A 23,235-nucleotide genomic window follows, 5' to 3' on the forward strand; every position below is an offset into this window, starting at 1 on the left:
TTTAAAAATATAGGTAGGCATTTATTTCAGCATTTTTATATAGTACTACTTACATGGGATCTTTTGTTCAATTTCAAGAATTTTGACCCAGCTTATAATTATAAAAAAAAAATGATGACTGGTTATGTTTATAAATAGCTCAAAAATAGTTAAAATATTAAGAACATTTTATCATATAATGAAATTAATAATCTAAATATTTGACGAAAATTTTAAAATCACCAAATCAATAATTAATATATCTGGTGACTTCCTCGATTGTTTTTAAGTGACCATGATACAGTGGTATTGATTAAATTTAATACTTTAAACTGTTTAAACACTAAAATAAATTTTTATTTCTTGACTATTTACTATAGTAAGTCAATGAAAATCATTATATTTTATATTAAAATACATAATAGGCTACAGTAGTCATAGAAGTTGTAGTCATTGAATCAATCACATATTGAAAACTATTAAAAATAAAAAAATTCAAATGCTGTATTAATACATTAATCCCTTTTATTCGTCGTTGTCACATAAATAATTAAAATAAATACATTTCATAAATACATACACATAGTTTAATTGTTTGATAAACCGATGATAAATAAAATGCGCGTTTTCAGTGGGCGATATCACTTTTGCGGTTTAGGTACACGTGCAGCGCATTAGACAAAACATCATAGGCGATCGTCTAAATAATCGTCATTTATACAATATAAAGTGAAGAAAAAAAAACAAAGAAAATACTCAAAATTAAATGTTTAATATTACCTAAAAAATACATAATATAGTCGCTATATAGTGTGATTTGTGTGTTAAACACTAAAATATAATATAATAATAATAACAAGACTACTTGGATACCTATGACTTTTCTGCTCTCATTATGAGCTAGGTAGGATGATGACATAAATTAATATCATATTGGTCCAAACGCGATACAAGTGTCTACGATAAATATTATATAACAACGATACATTACTACTTAAAAATTATACTAGTTAAAACTATAATAAAAATGAAAAGTTAAATTCAATAATATATACAATTAGAATATAATAATAAATAAATTGGTGGGGGAGGGGCAGAACGTAGTAATGAAATCCAATGGGTGTAAATAGAAACTCAAACACAGGGACAACGTAAAGATACACCACAATGTCTAATTTATACATAAAAAAATATATTTTACATCAAAAATTATAAGTAATAATCTGAGTTAGGTTAATAAAAGTGGGTCCAATAGAAAAAAACGTGGTCATAAGAGTAAACAAAGTAAAATAAAAAGGTAAAACTAAAAATTATAATCTACACAATACTAGTATAGAACGTAAAACGTGTCAATCACAATAGACGACGTATGGTTATATTATAGGATTTTGTGCCCTAAAAAACGAAAATATTTTCTAGTGACGTACGAAAAACGAACGCCGAGTGGACACTAAACGAAGGATTATTAATTGGTTTAGACGATTAACGGGCCCTGCCACTACTTTTTACTCCTTCTTCTTTTGCCTGCGGGTGGCTCGACGGGATCATCGTCCAGGAACTCGAGCCGGGTGCCGTTGTCGAAGAATCGCACGAATGCAGCCGATGGTGGTTTAGGGGCGTCTCCGGTACGGTTGTCGTTGTAATCGATGGCCATCTGCGGCGCTGGAAAGTCGGGACTGAACCTTTTACGGGATCTAACGATGGCAGCGGCCGTCTTGCCGATCACGGGCTCGCTGGTACGGTAACGGACGTCACCACAGTCTTTAAACACGAAAAACGGTTCGATGTCTTTTTCGTCTAGGTTTTCTGTCACAGCGACTGGGTCGTTGTTACTGTGCTTTCGCTGGCTGTACACAACACGCTTGCCGTGGAATTCGACGTGATCATCAACATCCGTGGATACAGTGGCAGTTTCGTCAGTCGAGTATTCTTCGTTATTGGATACTGGTTCACCGGTCGATCTTAAGAAGTGAACGCGGGTGTGCTCGGCCAGGTCGACTTCGCCATGAGTGCGATATGTGCAGAATCTGCACGACCGCTTCCATGACCGTTTAGACGCAGCTCCCGACGAGTTCACAGCCGCGAAGTGGTGCGTGGTGTGACGGTCCAGCTGTGATCGGATGTCGCACTCGAACGGACAGTGTGCGCACCGGAACAGGGACGTGATCGTCTCGCCGACCAAGTTTCCGGTGGCCCCATAGGCGGCGTTCAGCTCATATGCAGTCTGCTGGTCCGATATCTCGTTTGTGAAAGTCGTGTCCCGTGGCTGTAGTTTAATCACAGGTGGTAGCACCAGTTTGGTCGCACGCTGTGGCTTCCGTTCTTCTGCGGTCGGTCGCTTACGGATCCGTTGAACGTTGGCAGCTTCTTCCTGTTCCTTGATCATTTTCGCTCTGTCGGCCGCCTGTTCGTGGTTCTTTCGGATCTCGGCATCTCGCGCGTGCTTCCGTTGGTGTTGCACGTAATTGGCCGTGTATCGCACCGCGTAGTCACATTTATCACATTGGTACTTATCCTGAGCCCCGTGCAAGGTCAGATGTACGGCGTACTGGTCACGCTTGTCGAAAGCTGATGGACATTTTGGGCATTTGTATCGCTTGGATCGGATAACACCATTTTTTACAGTGGTCGGATAATAGAAAGACGGGTTGCCTAACATGATAGATCCGAACTCGGGATCGATCTGAAAGTCTTCGTCATCAGTTGCGTCTGATGGTTGCGCCTGCGAATCTGATGTTGGCGTTGATAAATTCACAGGCAACGGAATTTTTTTACCTTTAGCTTTCAATTTTTTCAAAGCTTTCAATTTCTTCGATGTCTTAGTTTTAACTTTTTCTCTGGCAGGCAGGTCTCGGTGTACGGCTTCATGCCGAACCAAATTACCATAAGTGCTCACCGCGTAATCACAACACCTGCATCGGTGACGCCCCGGGCCACCATGTAACGTTTTGTGGTACTGCAAAGCTGTAGATTTGAAAAATTTACCGGGACACATGGTACACATAAACTGCCGTATGTAACTTGGTTTGGTAGGCTTCACTGACTTAACGGTGGCATCAGTGGTGGACTCATGATCATCGGGTTGAACAGCGGCACTACTGGTAGATTTTATTTCAGTAGCCACCGTGGCCTTGGGCACTGGTAGCAATGGTGGCGGCGGTGACTTTGAACTGGTGGTTTTAGATACGGGTAGTAATGCTGGTGGTGGTGGCTTTGCATTAGCGGATTTCATACCAACGCCAACTGTCATAGAACGACGTCGTCGTTTACCGTTGTCATCGGTGGACGGCGGTTGCTCAATAGTAGCGACGTTGGGCTCGGAATTGCGCACACGTTTTGTTCGCCTTTGACGTTGGCTGTCAGGCTCGGTTGAGTGTGTTTTTGAATGTTTGTAATTTAGTAATTGGGGCGGAGACCCTGGTCGTCTTTGAAGCTGAGGTAGGTCGTCACTCACCGATGCTGGGTACTCGGAAGGTCGTGGATATTTAGGGTTAACTGGATATCCTGAAGCGAGCAGTTCGGTAGTACGCTGTTCATATTCATCACTGTGCACGGCCTCGTGCTCTTCTACGTGGCTTCTGGCTCGAGCTACAAATGAACAAGAGTCGCACGAATTTTTCCAACCTCGGAACTTGTGGAACCGGATGTGGAATTGGAGGTCACCACGGAAAAAGTATCGAGCCGGGCAATACGGACAGAATTTAAGCTCAGGTTCATCAATTTCTGTGTACTTTGTAATGTCTTCAGGGCTTTCATTATCACTGGACGAATCGGATAATACTTCATTGCCGGAAAGTGATAAACCACTGTTAATGGCAGTGTTCTTGTCTAACATTAAGCTTCGTTCTAGCTCCATTACGTATTCAAGAGCCCGCATCTGACTAGAGTCTACGGTGCTAATATCGTAAAAGCCCACTGTTGTGCAGCGATAACTCGTTGAGTGTACCTTGACATGTGATGCCAAGACACCCGCGTTGTTGCACACATAAGTACATCGTTTGCACGGATGTAAGGGAGATGGTGGAACTGAACAACCTGATAAACGCTGTTGCATTTGTCTGTGATGCTGATGTTCTGGATGATCTGAGTGCATCCGTTCGTGATCAACCGTGTTGTGTCTCCGGCGATTAGTGTGAGGGCAGTACCGACACTTAAATACTTTCGTAAAAGGTGGGATGTTTTCTTTACTATAATGCCATACCATAGCCGGACCGGTAGTTTCATCCACATCCGTTGGATTAGTTGTTTTATTATCTAATTTGTTTTTGGAATTTTTTGCATTCATGTCTCTTTGCCCAGCTCCAACAATGGAATCTTCTGGAAATCGAAGCTCTGGTTCTTCGATCACGTGTCCGTGTCGATAATGATGGTACAAAATAGCTGATTTAGTGACGTTGAACACGCATTCTGTACAATGAAATAGCGCACCTCGATCGACGTGGAGCTGTTTATGCGCTAGTAAGTCTCTTTTATTGGTCGAATAGTACCAACATTCGTTGCATTCAAACACTTCAATTTCTTTGCCGGATATAGTTATGGCACCTCCTTTCGATGCTGCTGACGCAATAGGTGTGAGAGTGGCCTGAAATTTCAAAAATATTTTATTATAAATACAATACGATTTACAATATAAATATATTCAATACATTTATTATTTATTAACTTGTTTAGTGGGAGGAGAGAGTAAAGAATTAAACTTACTTTGATGGTATTAACTGATGTAGGTTCAGTTACTTCTTCTGCTGTAACTATTATTTCCTCATCCTCCACTTGCTCGTCTTCATCCCGTTCTTCAACTCCATCGTAATCGCCACTAATCATACTGTCGTTTATTTTTTCATCAGCAGCAGTATTACTATAATTGCTTTTCTCAGAGCTCTTGCTCGGTGTCGATGATGTTTCAATTGTTGATCCTCTACCATTATCAACAAAATCAGGTTTACACTCTACCGTCTCGACCACGACGATATTTTCGTCACTGGTATCGAATAACACTTCCATATTAGTTGTGGCGTTCGTGTCATCACTACCGTTGTCAAAAATTGTATTAGCTGTCGCGTCGTCACTGCCGTTTTCATCGATTGCTTGCATTTCCTCCTCGTCATAATAGTTTATTGAATTTGAAGCTGATTCGTCTCGTTGCTCCGTCCCGTAATTTGCATCGGTAGCATTAACATCAGTATTGACACTACCATCGTCCATTTCGTGCGCAAACATCATGTGATCTAGCATAGCTCTATAATAAACATTTATAACATTAATATTTACTTAAGAAGGGTAACGGAATTTTAATTTTCAAACTGAAAATAACTTACTTTTTTTCTTCTGACCAAAACGGACAGTACTCACACCTATACTTAGTTTCTTCCGGGATATGGGTGCTCTGCATATGTTCTTTCAATTGGCCCGGGCTAGGAGCTGTCACGTCACAGAGCGGACAAGACAGAAAGTTTTCGTCATCTATAAAGAAAAAAAAATTATAATATTTTATTTACTTTTATAAATTGCAATTTGCAATCATTATGTGTAACTTAAATTTTCTGAATCAAAACCCCAGATTAAAGCTTAAAAAATATAATAATTAAATTAATATTTTTAATTCATCCCAATAAAAAGAGATAGGTACATAAATAAAAATAATACTTACCATAAAGCATTAACGACTTAGGGTTGGTGGACAACAACAACAAAGTGTCGGATGTGGTCCCGGTTGTGGGAGTTTTTGTTTTCCTGCGGTCAGTAGTTGGTGAATTTTGTTCTGACGTTTCTTTTATATTTGCCGATTTTTTTGTTTGAACCTAAATAAAATGCAACAGGATTAATTATTAATTAAATAAAATGTGACACTCTAGTCAACAACAGGTAATCGTAATAGAAAATTCGTTATAAATACATAAATGATTAGTACACACATAACATCCCATAACATTGGTAAACATTGAGTTGTATATTGATATCATGTTATTACACGTGTATTTAATTAAAAAAAAATATTTATGCAGAAGTTAAGTAATTATGTTAAGTTGTTCATAAAAAGTTCCGATTTATAAACAATAATAAGTAATAAAAAAACGTAGATTGATAAAATGAAAATATATTTCTAAATATATTAAACATAAATGGATCAATAGTGTATCATATTCTCAGGTTTTTACTCAAATAATAATTATACATGAATTATTTTATATTTGATATGTATTACCAAATAAGTTTGGTGTTCAATAAGTTTGGAAACTCTTAATTATTGTATACTATTATTTCAATACCTACATGGAGCAATAACAGATAATACTGCCACTGCGTAACATTTATAATGTAAAATATTTAATAACCTTATTAATTATATCATATTGCTGTTTAAATAAATTAATCTAATGACCATTTCCAAACTTATTCAACATCCTGTGTCTGCATTATAAAGAAAAAAATATTTTTTATCGATTATTAAGGAAGGTTAAAATGAAATGATAACTAAAAATGATATAGAAATAAATTAAAAACATTTTTCTTTTATGTACCCACAACCCACCTATAGTATTATCTCTTTTTTTTTTAGTTGGAGAGGTATGAATAACTTAATCATTATTTAAAACGCTTAAAAACAACAATTCATATGCATAAAGGTAAAATTAAGAATATTTAGTATATACAACGAAAAATAAATAACATTAAATCACTATTATATAGGTAATATATGAAGTGTTCACACTTCAGGATTAATAGTTACGTTGAAAACAACAGTTTTAGCTATATATTTCTAATACAAACTGTACTCGTATATTTAATAATATTAAAAAACCCAGACAAGTCGTTCTACTATATAGTTGTTATTGTTTGTTTGTACCTCGTATTATTGAATAGTCCGCTATAATAGACATGATAAACTTGAATTCAACGATTAAGCATTGCGTACAATAAAAGATTCTATTAAATTAATTTTTCCAAAAATAATACATATTATATTATACGGCGGTTATTAAAACATTATATCGTATATTATTGTCATTAACCTTGATTATAATTTATAAGTTTATAAGCTATAATACTGACGTACCGCATAATTGTGTGAAATGAGGTTTAAAAAGATTAAAAATAATTTAAAGATTTTAAAAACTTCATTAAAAATGATAGGTAGGTAATTATTTAAATATAAGTGGAATGTTTCAATTTTTTACAGTTGGTATTTTTGAATTAAGTATAACAAAATAACAAAAATTGTTTAATGAAAAATCGTTATTTTCAAAATAAGTATCCTAATTACCTATATTAAAAAAAAAGGTTTTTCAAACACTCATAAAAAAGGAATGTGGCTTATTATAATAAACTTTTTTTTATTTCAATAAAAAAGACCAGTAAGGAAAATTGTATTAAACGTTCAAATTGTAGGTATTATAATTAAAAATGTAATGCTTTTTCAATAACAAAATGATTTGCATTTATTATAATTTAGCTAACGATTAATTCTTAAACGCTTCAATAAAATTATCACAATACATTTTTAATAGCTTTAAGAATATTGAGAACTTTTTTTTATATTTTTAATCATAATGACTTTTATAATAATTGTAAGTATCAGCCTAAATCGAAAAAATAATTAATAAAGACAAAAATTTCTACGGTTATTCCTTTGCAAATTATAACAAAATAACAAAACCTATTTATTGTAAAACATTTGTACTTCGTTAATATTCTGGGTTTTCTGTTTATTTTGAAAAGTTTGGAAATTTTATACTTTTGACTTAATCAACTAGGTTCAAAGTTATCACTAAAAACTAAACTTTAAGTTTAAGATTGAAACTTCTAACCGTGATATAAAGTATACTATCCTAAAACTAATACAATCATCGTTTCGCTTAGAGATAAAAGTATAAGTAAAAGATTTTTATGATGCGCGAGGTAGTAGATTAAAAATAAGAAAAAATAAAAAATAATGCCGATTAATAAAATGTTATCTCGTACGCCAATGAGGTAGGTAAAAGTATTTTTACGTTATTTGAATTCTGGTAAATTTTGCGAGCGTCAATGTTATTATAAAAACTCAAAGTTGCGACAATTTTAGGAATTCGACTGCACAATCGAACAAAAGATTATGTGAATAATATATTACCACTACTCGTTGACTTACTGTAGGTTTTAATAGTTACAGTAGTTATTACCGTCGTTGTACGAGACACGAGTATATAAAAAAAACAAACAATATAATGCAGAAAAAATTATACAGACATAGCAACGGTGTGAAAGAACGGCAGAAAACTGCGTTTATAAGTGAAAAAACCGACAAGTAAATCTAAAATCTTGGACGTACACGGAAAAAATAAACTAAATAATTTTATCGTGCGGACGAGCAACAAAATTATGTACACATACATTATAAGTGTATTACAAACAGAAAATGTCAGAAGAGGATATGGCTAAATGTCGAGAAAGTGCAGAGATAAAACACATACTAGCTAACACGATAATGAAGTTAATAGTTTATTTAAAATCTATCTCGATTAAAAGCTATTGAAAAACTACTTATATTAATTATCAAGCGATTTTTTTAATATTATATTATAACATTATAATATATAAAACGATTGTTAATAATATGATTTTCAATCAAATTCAAAAGTGTTTTATTTATAATACTACTTTCTAATCATTACATTATGACTGATTTTTATGATTATATTTATATATGATCGAGACACAGATGAAAAATTTAAATACCTAATTATTATTTATAATATACTACATAAACGTATATTAATATGTATCTTTAAATTGATCGCTTATCATTGGAGTATGTTCAAGGGATCAGAGTGTCAAATATGTTTACCACAGTTATAAATTATACATTTCCAAACAACTTTTTGTTATGATGATAATTAATGGGTGTGTCGTGTGTTGAGTGACACGCAAAGTTATTGCAATTATAGACCATCAAAGATAGACTATAATAGACTATTATAGACTATCAAGTTAGAGACACAAGTCAAATTAAAAAACTATGAAAAATAATTCGTTAGGGGTTGTGAATTGAATTGAAATAAGGTAAGCTTGTGTAATAGTTGGGTGAAGTCACGCTCAAAGTTAAAACGAATAAATCGACGTAAATTTACTCACAAAACAGTAAGCAACGCTGCTAAAAATACTACCGAAACGAGGGTATAAATGTGTCGTCATCGGACTAATCGTACCCGAATAGAGTGGAATTTCATAAGTACCAAGTAAAAAAATTTACCTTAAGTAAATCATACGTGCACTTATCTTTAATATTAGTAACTACCTATTAGTAGAATTAAAATTGGTAAAAACTTGTTTCGAGCCATGAGACACACATTTTTTTAAATTTTGACATGTATGGTGTATATTCAACGGAATTTTGGAAAAAATTACCGGACACGCGTGCACTACATACTTACTAGTAAGTAGTATTTGAAGACTAATAAATAAAATAATTGTATTGTTATATTTATTATTCAATGATGTACTATCAGCTATATGTGTAATTATGTCTTGATGTCATGTTAAAAAACAATGCTATACTATAGCTAGTACAGCTATCAAAAATATAGTAAGTACATATAAATTGTTTCGTGACAAGGGGTTATCGATTATGCTATTATCACGTCGCATTATATAATAATATCTGTCTTTTGGCATTATATATAATTAAACAAATTTTGATAAGGTTCGTTCTTATTGGTGATCAACCACATACAATATGCATTTAAGTTTCGTTATTATTTTCTAAAATTATTACTATAACAATCAATATGCACTAGTTTCTAATGTATAATCGAGTTAGCAGGGTTTAAACTTAATAATCGTTATTGTCCAATTACGTCATTGTATCATTTTGATTAGTAAATACAAAATAGTATGCTCACTTTAAGTACAATAATTATAGTAATATTATCAATTTATATGATTACATCAAACCAACTTATGTTATTATGTTTTAAGATCTGCGAGCAATCGTCAAATGAAAAGAGGATGTCAGTAATTGTTTTCACTGAACCACGCGCAACATAACAACATAAACAAAATTAATTCACGTAAAATAATTTGAAATGATTTCAGGGTAACCTTAGAGTAAAATAACATATTGAAAAAGTTGTAAAGATTAATATTTTCGAGAGATTAACATACTGGATTTTTAAAAAAAATTATAATTTTATTCAAAAAAAAAAAATAAATAAATAAAAAAATAAATGTACCTATACATAGTATATTTAAATAGATTAATATGCTCTAGAAACGAAATTATTTTGTTTAACCATATTATTCTCTTTAACTATTTTCTAGTATTATCCAAAACCATTTTTCGCGAATATAAGAAATTCAAAATATGATGCATTGAAATCCAATTTCAGAAGCTGAGTTGAAATGAGTTATAGCACAAATGATATGTTAATTATCGGTCATATACAAAAAGATAAAAATCTGAGTGATAAAGTAGGTAGCGAATTTTTACGTTAATAAAAACATTGAAACATAATATCAATTATTTTATAATAATAAATAAAACAAAAACGACTATACATTGATTTGAATTATGCAGCGATAACCTTTTTATCTATATAGTAATGTGACAAAAACATCGTTAACATTTAGAAGGTATAACTACAAGACAAGTAGTTAACAGCAATTTTTTTTAACCTATTATGATTTCAGACAGTTATAACTTATAATATTTATGCCTAGGTTCAATCTCAGTTTTTGAAAGAGACCAAATAATTTAAAGAAGTCCGAGTTTAACAAGTAGCTTAATTCATTTCGATTAATATATTATATACAACAGGGTGTGATATAATTTTTTTTCTTACCTATATACCTTTTTTATACCTTATTTTATAATAACGACTATAGAGTTTCATGGAATATATACATCTATGTGTTTATGATAAACTTATAACAAAAAGGATAGTTTAATCTCGGCAATTATTGTTAAAATGTTGAGATACAATTAACATTTTAATTTAAAATAACTTCCGAGTCGTTTCATGTCAGAACTCAGCAGGTACCATTGTTGGTTATTAGTTGTTATGTAATACAACAATCACAAAAAACTGTTTCATATGTAAAGAAACCACTTTATAAAGTTATAAATAGTTATAAATATAAGATTCTAAATTTAAACACGATAAAGAAGACAATATTTGTTGAGTTTTCGCGTTTTGTTTTTTTTTAACATCACAATTTAATATTTATGAATAGAAAAAAGTTATTCGTGTTTCAAAATTTGTTATTTATATGTTTTTCAAAATTAAATAATTGTTGTTGTATATTTAATAAAACAATATAAAAATACAAAAATATTGAGTTATTTTGCATCTTTTATACCTTTGGTGAAAACCTATATGGCTCTATAACCTAAGTGGTCATTTTTGGCACAAAACGGGTTTCACGCAAATAATTTATGAGTGCGTGCTGTGTTCTCTTAAAAACTTTAATCAGTGTTAGGTACGTACATATAATTCATTGTTGGTTGCGGTGTTGACCGTGTCAGTGGCAGTAGTGGCTGTGTCATCGTGTTGCGATGAATTAATTCCGGTGGCACTGGAGTTGCCGCTGAATTCTCCTCTTCTGTAGTGCGCCTTGACATGGTTCAAAACGGTAAGCCGATCACAGTCTCTGTAATGTGCAACAATGGAAAAAGAAAATGAAAAAATCAATTTTAAAACATAATACATTTTACTAAAATAGTATTAAAATTTTTTGAATTTTTTTAAATGGTCGTGAGGTGGTGAAGAAAATACAAATATAAAATGGTAATACTCAATATACTCAATATAATAATAATAATACTCAATAATCAAAAAAAATAGAAACCTTAGGGTTTTTAAAATGCTAACTCAAAAGATTCTACATATTTTGTAAAATATAATATTAAAATTAAAATTAAAAATTAAAAGTGAATTGACATATTAAGTGTTGTGGTTTAATCTGAAAGTTTTATTGTCAGTATGAATTTTATGATCGATGTACTTATTATACTTGGCAATACACTATTCCGCTATTCGTACGTATTTATAGCACATGTCAAATGTCAATGAATATGTATTATATGATGGTCAATATTTTCATGTCATTCAATTTTTTTTTTAAAAATGACAATGCCGGACAAAACTGTAAAATACGAACAAGTATTGGAGACATTTTAGTATTTAAATTCTTGAATTACGTACAACATAAGTATAGTTAAAGATTGTTTTAATTAGAACATATAAACTTGTTAATGAATCAAAATCGGTTTTTAACTTTAAAACCCCGTCAAAGTATAGTTAGATTAGGTACAAGCACAATATTTTTATTATTTTTTTTTAATTTTTTTTTTTAATAACTATACCATATTAGCTAATAAATTAAATGCTCAGATTTGTACGCATTTGCATATTTCTGAATACTTCAACTTTTTATATTTTAAGCAGCGTATATTTTATAATTTTAAAGTTATTTATTTTTGATATTTTTACGGTAAATTTCACTATTTTTAACTGAATAAATTAGTACAATTTTGAGATATAAATATGAAGGTTTGTAGATTAATAATAAAAGCAAAAATAAATAAATCCAAAGTCTACTTACTCAATTAAATTTTTATAACATATTAATTTTGTTTCTGCATATTACTATAATTAATTTATCATTTTTTTCAAAATTTTTTTAAAATTTTTACTTATATTTTAATTGATGAATAAAAGTTACAATAACTTATTTTACATTAATTAAAAAAATTGTATATATAATATATATATTATATATATATGGGGTTTAGATGGCATATTAAGCAATTTTTCGTGTACCTATAAACATAGTTTTGGTGTAAATCAATTAAACAATTATTTATGTTTTTTTACGATATTTTTTAATGTATTATATAATGAGCTCGAACCCTTTGTTTCAATTAACAGTAAATAACATCGTTATTATAATCACATACATTTTTTTTTTAATATCATGTATAAATATAAATTATTTAAAATTGATAAAAAAAATGTTATTGTTAACATTGTTAAAACCGACCAAACTATAACCACAGCTTATGTGAACTAAATATCAAATATACAAATATCAAATACAAAGAGTTAACAGTCAACGGATAACCGCAGTATTTGTCATTAAAAATGTATAAAATTGATATCAGTTTTCACTCTACGAACCACACGCAACATAGCAATTTTGCATTAAGTCAAACTAACCAATCTTACTTTGTTGGCTTTAATATTAAAATGAATTGAGTTCAATTGACCTGTTATTAAAATTAAAGATAAGAACATTATCTGCGTCCGTACGTGTGTTTTTTTTATGGTATTTAAATTTCATACATTCAGTAATAGTATACAAAATATGATGAGTTATAAATATATTGATCATCAAATCGCAGGAAAATTAAAGTAGGTGTAATAAAAAATCCAACGTATAAAGACGATGTGGATTTTAATTGATAATAGATCAACTCACTCACGACTTGCAATACAAGATTAACTTATAGATGAAAGCAAATGTACTAAATGCGGTGCAAGGGTTACAGACGCAGAAAATAAATTATTATAGTGAGCTGACACTCTTTACGTGTATATTTTCATCTTATAAAATCTGTTGTACCCATGATACGAATTAATGTTTATTTTATTTTCGATATTAGCTAGCTAGCACTTTTCCCTTATTGTATCTATTTTTGTGTTGTAATTTTTACTGTGTTGTATATTTGTGTACGCGTGTATGGTGGGGGAGGGGCGAGATACACTCCCTTTCTGCGGCTATAGTAATAATAAGAGTTGAACAAGAATCTCGTAAGACGTAAGTCGAAAAAAAATTGCTTAAAATAAACTAAAGGCAGCCCTGTTTGCATTTATTTTGTTTATATCACTCAGTGAAATAGAAATATCGTCAATCCGCATCCACGCGTAGATGGCTGCGTTTATCATAATATCGTATAGTAATTTTATTTACCTGAAGAAGCATTTTTTGCACTTCCAAACGGTCTTGCTGCGGTTGTCGCCTCCGGCGGCCGACGGTGGATTGGGCGTCGACACCGCCCCGTTGTTGTGCGTCATGTGCTGGTTCAGCTGTTGGTTCCGAATCGCCGCGGCTTTGAACCTTTTCAACTGTCCCGCTATCGCCGCGGCCTTACTCGTCTGGGACGGGTACTGCTTGTTCGGCGACTTGTTACCGTGGACAAAACTGGGAGCCCGCCGCTTCCGGGCGATGCCTCCGCCAACCGACTTCCGGACACCCTTGCCGTCCTCGCACTCGCCACCGGCCGCCTTGTCCGCGCCGTCCGCTATGTCCATTTCCATTACGGTCAGGTAACGGTTGTACTTGCTATAATTCCGGCGGCCCGTCTCGTCCGTCATCAGTACCTTGGCGCCCTGGTGCGAGTTGGCCGCCGCCTGCACCGACTCCTCGGCGCCACTCTTCCTCGCCGACTTGAGCCGGATGTGTTTGGTAATGTCCCAGCGCCAGTTCGAACGGTACGCGCAGCACGAACACTCGAACGGCTTGCGGTTCAGGTGGCCGACGATGTGCACGTGGAACCGCGAAGCGGTGGCCGCCCAGAACGTGCAGTGTGGGCACTTGAACACCTGCATTAGCATAATATATGGGGGTATTATATTTTTATTTTGTTATTTTCTGCATAAGTAAGGGTGGGGAAGGGGTTAGCATTATATCCAGATTACACGAAATTGCGCGTAAGAATAGTCTTTGGTCTCTTTCGAGCATATTATTATAAGTATTTAATACCGTAGAGAAGCCATAGTCGAGCTTTTTTTTTTTATTCGGGCCACGTGAAATATAATTTAAAAATACTATACACGGCCGCAAATCGAAATGAACTGAAAGGAGATTCGGCAAAAAAAAAAAAAAATTAAAAACACATTATTTATGTTTTGTGTATAAGGTTTGATAATTAATTATAAAAAAATTAAATATTTATTTTAAAGTAGAGTAATTTTTGATAATTGCGATATTTTTTTCACTTTTTTGGATATATCAGATTTTTAGTTGCTGCATGTTATTTATAATATTGATTTTGAAATTTATACAATTGTATCAATTCAATGAGTTCGTTTTGGGTCACATAAAAACTATTTGCGGGCCGCAGGTTGAGTATGGCTGCGGTAGAGGGATAATCTAACAAGACATTTCCAAAATCAAAGATTGGGCGTACTAATGTACAATCTACGAGTAGAGCCTCGAGAGTTGTTACAAGTTTGAAATTACAAGATGTGCGAAGTTTAAAGTTTTAAACCCTAAAATTGTCAATAAACCTCGCAATTTATACATGTAATTAAATTAATATAGATGACACGTATATTATAGGATATCTAAGTTCACAATTTTTTCAAAATGTTCTCTAAATAAAACATTGAATTATCTTTGATTTCGGATATAAGATAAGTACGTTTATCTACACTTTAAATTTATTGTCGACATATTAATACAATTAAAAAATTATTTAAATTTTAAACATAATAAGATATTTATATTAGTGAATATATAACATCTGACCTTTAAGTCGCATTGCTCACAGATGCATAATTATTATACGATATATCTACAGGGAAATTAGTTTCAAACTCTCAATATAAATAGTATTGTATACGAGTTTGATTGCGGGAATATATTGTATTATTTTAATTGACATAACATATAGTAAAGTATTTTATTTCAAAAAAATTAGATGTATTTAATCGCAATTAAGAATAAAATTAAAATTATTGTAAAATACAAATACGTAAATATTTAAGGATTAATAGAAAATTTATCATGCTTATTTAAAATCAATTTTATAAAATATTTCACTATAATATTACTGTCATACAGTTATTAAAATCTAACAAATAATATATAAAAATAAAAATATATATTATTGTAGAAATTATAGAATTTATAAAGTTCATTTTTAAGAATTAATTTAGACTATACGACATATCAATTGTAAAATTATTGTTCAAAATAATAAAGGGTAATACTTTTAAGTTCTTATTCACTTAAATATAGTGTTTCTTTTTTATAGTATTGAACCAATTATGTTAGGTAAATAAAATTTACTAAATTGTAGGTACATATTGTTTTAAAAAAATGAAATCGTACAATTCACAAAAAATTAATAAGCAAAAGATTTAGGTCTGCAGGATTAGTCTCAACGGGGTTTTAAAGATTATTGTTAAATATAAAACTAAATAATGATATAATAAATTATTTTTTTGATAAAAAAAATAGCCTGATTAAAATCAAGCTAGAATAGTACCTACAACCGAAATGGTAATTGGTAATTATTAACATTACCAGAATAGGTCCATGGATACAGTGCAGTATATACTATATAAATATAATACCTATATGTATATAAAATATACGTATTACATGTGCGTAAAATAATAACAAAGAAACTTACAGTTTTGTACATTTTCCCTTCCTTTCTGATCGCGTGCTTCAGTTGTTCTTGATGTTTTAACACGTCAGGGTCAGATGGATTATTATTGTCGAGAGTATCGTTGGTGTCGTTTTCCGACTCATCGTCCGGTTCTCCGTCCGCCGACGGTGGTTCGATAATTGGCGGCATCGCGACTTTCGTCATACTAACGGAATCCCGTTCATCGCGTTCGTCGTCCTCGTTGTCCTCGCCGTTGTCGTCATCTTCGCCCTGCGGAGTCGCGGTCACCGCGGCGGTGTTCCACACGAAAATCTTGTTCTCCATCGGATGCTGTTGGGTTTCGTTGTCTTCGTCGTTGACGGTTTCTTTGACGTCGGGCGTCGCGGCGGACTGGTCTGGGGGGCTGTCGATGGCTGCGACCGGGGCGGAAACGGCGGTCGTTCCTCGGCAAGTGGCCAAGTGCACGAGCAGTTCGGTACTGGTCTTGCACCGCTTTCGACACCGCTGACACCTGGTCGACTTGAGCTCGGCGGCCGTCACCGGCGGCGGCGGTAGCGGCGTAGGAGTCCGCTCTCGCGCCGCCACCGCGGTATGATCCTCGGTCTTGAGGCCGTCCATGGTCGCAGTGATGGCAGCGTTGGCCGCGGGGTCGGCGCTGTGAGTCTGCTGATGTCGCATGAACTCCGACAGACACTTGGACTCGTAACGGCACACCTGACACGTCAGGTCCGCGGTCTCGTCCACTTTGGCTTTGAGTTTGTCGAAAAACGAAGCGGTCTTGCTCTTTGGCGACGAGGTGGTGCTGCTACTGCCGGTGCTGCCACTGCTCGGTCGCCGGTCCGCCGCGGTCCCGGAGGCGATGGTGACGCCGCCGGCAGAGGAGATGTTGGCCAATCCGGTGGCGGTTGAGTTGAACGGGCCCGACGCGCAATCCGCATCGTCGATGATGGACGCGAAATCGCTGAGAGCACTCTGACCCGGCGTCAGGCTGTAGTAGTCGTCCGCGGCGGCGCTAACCACGGTGTTGTCCTGCGGAGGACGCAGGCGGATAATCGGCGGTACTCGCCGCTGCTGTTGTTGGTGGAGTTGCTGGTCGACGATCGGTATGAGCTGGGGCATGGGCCTGCGTCGTGGCTTTTGCTCTGCGGTCTTTAAGTTGCCGCCCTCCGGCGGACTAGTCACAGAAATCACCTTTATTGGCGCTGGCGGCAACGAAGTGGTGGTGGTCGTCGTTGTGGTCGTTGTCTTTTTCACGACGGTGCACGTGCTGCTGGTTCCTCCGACCTTTGCCACCGTGACCTTGGACATCGAGCCACCACCGCTGCTGGCGGTCACCGTCGGCGCGGTGCTCTTTGTCTCGGTCATGATCTCGACGATACCGCCTTCTTTGGTCGTCTCGTACGTGACGATCTATAAAAAATATAAACGATTTACATTAACGACTTTATTGATTATTTATGTTACACGAATTACATAATATAAAGTAATGCTTTATAAGGTTATGGTACCTATCAGAAACTTTTGATGTGATATTCGAGTATCGTCTGCAGTCGGCGAACCTACCTATACCTACCAACCTAGTTTTTGAATATCTAAATACGATCGAAAATTGAAAAAGTCTAATACATCCAATTAACAACCATTAACTTTAAAAAACTATTTGTTTTTCATATAATTTTATAAAAATAGTATCTCATAGGCTAACAGCAAATAACACATACTATTATACTAATTGGTATACCTATACATTTTTGTGATAACAGCACTTATTTTCTTTTAATTTGCTTGCGACATATTTAATAATATATTAAAAGTTATATATTTTTCTAAAGTTTAATTCTCACTACTAAGCTAACTATGAACCAAATAATAAGTATATTTTAGAAATAAATATCTATAGGTAGGTACATAGTATGTATGACCTAACCAAAATATATTTTTTTTTTTGAACTGAAATGCAAATACATTTGTTCCGATAATAACACGCTTGCTTGACATCCATAAAAAAAACGTAGCAGGCCGGCATTATAAAAAAAAAATAAAAATTAGGGCCAATCTAACTTAACCTAGGACACGTTAATCCATATAGATAATACACCAGATTGGCAATTCGAAAGTAATAGTCTCCAAAGATTCTATTTTTCTTAACCTACAATCGCAATTTATATAATAATGATGTGTACTGGTTATAATACCATATACGTGTGTATATACGCATTATACAGGCCGCTACATAAACAATAGAATATCGCAATGACTAAAATTGTGAAAAAAATGTCCATTACACATATTTTCTTCTTATGAAAAATCTCTAATATTTGAGCTTCACTAAGGAAAACGGTTAACTTCCAGAACGACAGAAATTGTTCGATTTCAGAATTAGTCAAATTACATTTAATTTAATTTTAATTATACATACGTAGTGTGAATCATCATGCCACATAACCACTACAAGGAGCGTGCACTGGAGGAGACGAAATGTAATTACTTTAAAAATAATTTAAAAATTAAGATATAAGTATATATTAAATTGCCAGACACAGAAAACTGAAACGAACGAAGACCTCAGACTTGTCTCGTCATTATAAGATTTGATGAGTGGTGGTATCGCCACTTACGTTTAGAAACGACTGCAAAGGTATTAATTGTTTGTGTCCACTTGTGATTACATAGCGATATCGCAATACAATATATTATATTAGCCATAGAACGTAAAATAATTTACACCAAAGTCAACATCTGTATTATGTACATACGAAATCGACACTCACCATGACAAACAATACTATCTAGTATAAAAGTAAGTAAATCGGAATGATCCGCTTATAGAAAAATCAAAGTTTAACGTTCAACGATCTCTATATCCGGTTAAAGATGAACCATCTATATTGACTCGTAACAATGCTTATTATATTTATAATGTATACTAATATTTCCCATCAATTGCGAGTGCGCTACGAAAACATATAAAATGTTTAATACAACGCCAGACGTTTAAAGCAAATAAATGTGATGGACGAGAGCTCGTTAGTGCAAATTACAAAAAATCACCTAAAAACCATCGTGACCGAAGTTTAGAAACGCGGTCGTTAAAGGGTATTATTCCATTTTTCCGATCTTCACTTTACAGTAACATTAAATTGCTATTTAATGCCAAAAATGATAATTTTCCATTATTTAAACATACCTAATTAGATATTATATGTACATTTTTATAAGAAATCGTTTTAGATTTAATAAAAACATTTTAGGAATAACATATAGAGGTAAACACTAAACATAGGTGTATTCGAAGAATTATAATTATCCGATCATTAATTTTGATTTAAATGATCAAATTAAATGCATCTTATCTACCTATCATACAAAGGTTGAAAATAGATGATATTAAATATTTATTTTTGCACTACTTTAATTAATAATGATTACAATAATTTAAAGCTATTTTAAAAAAATAAAAATTTTCACAAGAAGTAAAAAAAAAACAATTAATACAAGGTTCCTTATAAATATTGAAATAAAAAACATTTGAGCGTAAATCCATAGTTATAAAATACGTATATTTAGTAATATAAAGGCTTACTCGTACAGGCAGTCTTCTCTCAGAACTGTTTTTTTTCTGTGTACAATGATTTATCGTTGAATTTAAATATAATGTATACATTACAACAGACTAAAATATACATTTTTATATATTAAACTTGGTATTTTCCGAGGCTTTGACCCCCCTATCTCCTAAGATATACTTAAATCATATACACACAAACTTGAAGAATTAGTCAGTTTCTATATGAATAATATTATAAATTATGTTATTAATTTATATATACTACATACTACATATTATATACTATAGTATGTATTAAATAGTTAATAGTTAGTATATCTAATATTATATATACATGTTAAAGTCAAAAGTCGAAATCAGGAGCGAACTGCTCACAATTTTTCGGCAAAATTTAATAATATTTCGGTTAAACTTATTTGTGACCCACGTTATTTGGACAAAACCTTAGCATTTTAAATTCTACTCTAACATTAAATATAAAAATTATTATTTAAACATAAAAATAATTATGATTAAGTAAGCAAGATTAATTATACAATTATAACAATATTAGGTATAATGTTAATTTTAAGAATTAAAACATTCATTAATACATTTTATTAAGAAAATACGACAAAAATATATTTTTAAGTGATTTTTTGAAGTTTACTCGATTTTGATTTTTTCACGTAATGTATATTTTGTAGAAAAGATATTTTTAAAAACCGTATTAATATATATTATAATATATATATGAATGAATGAATGAATGTATCAAAAATAAAAGAAAAAAATAACTGTAAAAATCAGTTAAGCCCTTACACGCACTTAATATTTCGTATTACACAAAGTGTGTTGTATTACATTTTAGTCCCTGCATTACAATGAATTCAATGACTTACTCAACGAAGAGGTATACTTGACAACTATAATACCTATTACTATATTGCAAAACGGTTATCGACTTCCCCCTTTTTATTTTTTATCTGTTAGGAGGTTAGCAGAGTATGCAAGAAGTTTACAGTTTTTGTACATCGACTCTAAAATAGCATGTAATAATAAAATATTATTTCGATTCTTATAATAACCAAAGTGCTATGAAGACGAGAAAATTGAAATTTTCATTTCGATGGAAAATGGAAAAGTATATATAATATAGTATAAATGGACTTGACAGTAAACGACAAGGTCGATTTTGGCGGAAAACGGCTACACCCATAAAATATTATATAAAACGACCGTCGTAATATCATATCATATAGAATACACACACACACACATATATGCGATGCAACGACGACTAGTTTAATATTATTGCGATCGTTGTAAGACCATATACAATACAATATCATTGTCATTATATTATGGTAATGTGAGTGGCCTAAAAATGCAAAAACACGTTTAGGCCGAAGCGAACAACGCATATACGCGCATGCACTCATATACGGCGCGAGTGTATATTATAATATTATAATGCATAAAAGGCGTTATTATTTTGTCGTCACTGTAGCGGCGGGCTGCCGCGATTACACGAAGACTGTTTTTTTCCAGATACAAAATATATAACGTTATACTATTGGGAAACAACGTACCCGCATAGATAATATATTCACGCATGGCTGCAGGATAAAACATCCCTATATTATACGTATACTTAATATTATACATTATACACGCGGTGATCGGATAGTGATACGACCTATACTGGTTACCATAATGGTTTTAATATACGGTCGTGAGTATGGTTTATGGTAAAGAAAACGATTTCATCAGTTCACCAACTGCAGACAAATTTTGAATCCATTTAAATTGCATTATTATTTCTTTATTTTGCCGTGTAATTTGTCATAGTGTGTTTATAGAAGTTATAATTCCATTTTATTATTACATTAAGAGGATGTTACACCCACCCGCATGCATTGTCTTCAGTCATCCAAACGTATAAAACGGCAAATTTTTTGTTTTAAATAATCCATTTAATTCTGTTTAATATTAAAGTGAATTGACCTATATTTTACAAATTTAAAATTAACAATATAACTTATTGACTTCCGCAAGTTTTTTTTATAAATATAAATATAAATTTTAAAGTGAGTTGTGAGCGTTTTAAAATCGTACATTGTCAAACGACCTATATAGGTAAGCGATTTCTTAGTATTATCAGTGATGATGAGGTGATACCACTAACTTCATTGCACGTAACACCACTTTGGTAATCTTCGATCACGCACTTGAATACAATGCATGTAAAATCTATGTTATATATAATCAATGCACACTTGACGAACTGCGTAACTATACGACAGTACCTATACTATAGACATTGTAGATTTACATTATTTAGATTTTAGGTAATTTTAGACGATCTATATGTATATTTTATTAATTAAAAAATTGATCTTGCTTTAATCGCGGCTAATAATAATTGTCATTTATTATAATATCTTATTTATTTTGCGTGATTGATTATAAATTAATGTTTTAATCGAAGTCCATATATTTATACATTTTGTATTGGCATACACATAGGTAATGTGCAAATTTCGAAAAATTATAGACTTGCTATTATTGGAGTTACAGTGCGAGTAGCATATATAGTGTGGCCCCCACCTTATAGAGTATATTTAAACAGGATTTAGGTGTAAGTTATTTACGTTTGTTCACAACAGCCAAATAGCGCTAACGGCAGCTGTTTTTGTGAAATACATGCAGTAATACAACGATGAGGAGTGGTAAAACTGTTGTCGATAACAGTTATATAGACGTTAAAGGAACCGCGCCGTCATTGGGTCAGAGATACGCAGTCGGTTATCGCTCCACGCCAAAGAGAGAAAATCGAGCTATGGCGACGACGGCGACCAAAGGCCAAACGACTATATTATTATTATAATACAAAGATAAGGGAAACGGAAAGAGATACGCCACGGAGAAAAAATTAAACTACTTCAGAAAAATATTTCTTTTTGTATCTATGTAACTTTTTTTGATTGGTATACGTGGTCACAAAGTGCGATGTTCAATTGGTTAATGAATAAGCAAATAAAACCTTGCTATAGAAATTCGCGTGAAAAATCAATATTTATGATATTCTACGATCGCGTATTTAATAGGAACAAACATCGATAAGACGTACATATAGTGTTTATACGAGACGAAATTTTAGCAACTAGCGTATATATATAGTAATTATATTTTACTAAAAACGCGTGGTTTTTCATGATTAACTTTTCTACAGTTTTTCTCGATTCAAAAGTTTTAAACTATATAGATACAAAATGTTTCTTTTAGAAATATTCCCTGAGAGGAGAGAGGGTTAGATAAAATTAAATTATATAAG

The 23,235-nt window shown here is 32.7% G+C and overlaps 1 protein-coding gene across 5 annotated transcripts in view; it reads right to left on the bottom strand.

Annotated features, from left to right (window-relative positions):
* Positions 1 to 486: 486 nt before the first annotated feature.
* The window catches only part of LOC114127529 (uncharacterized), a 70,796-nt gene continuing 48,047 nt past the window's right edge, over positions 487 to 23,235 (bottom strand). For 4 of the 5 annotated variants that reach the window (XM_050208025.1, XM_050208023.1, XM_050208024.1 and 1 more), the window contains 7 exons: positions 16,373 to 17,761; positions 13,924 to 14,555; positions 11,439 to 11,601; positions 5,627 to 5,777; positions 5,295 to 5,439; positions 4,681 to 5,215; positions 487 to 4,561 (listed from right to left, as the gene is read on the bottom strand). In XM_050208025.1, the coding sequence (XP_050063982.1) occupies positions 1,478 to 4,561; positions 4,681 to 5,215; positions 5,295 to 5,439; positions 5,627 to 5,777; positions 11,439 to 11,601; positions 13,924 to 14,555; positions 16,373 to 17,761 (6,099 nt within the window). In that variant the 3' untranslated portion in view covers positions 487 to 1,477. Of the gene's footprint in view, positions 4,562 to 4,680; positions 5,216 to 5,294; positions 5,440 to 5,626; positions 5,778 to 11,438; positions 11,602 to 13,923; positions 14,556 to 16,372; positions 17,762 to 18,770; positions 18,810 to 23,235 lie in introns of those variants that run through there. The other variant, XM_050208026.1, reaches the window with a different exon arrangement.

The sequence above is a fragment of the Aphis gossypii genome, chromosome X, assembly GCF_020184175.1.
Source record: "Aphis gossypii isolate Hap1 chromosome X, ASM2018417v2, whole genome shotgun sequence".
Classification (NCBI taxonomy): domain Eukaryota; kingdom Metazoa; phylum Arthropoda; class Insecta; order Hemiptera; family Aphididae; genus Aphis; species Aphis gossypii.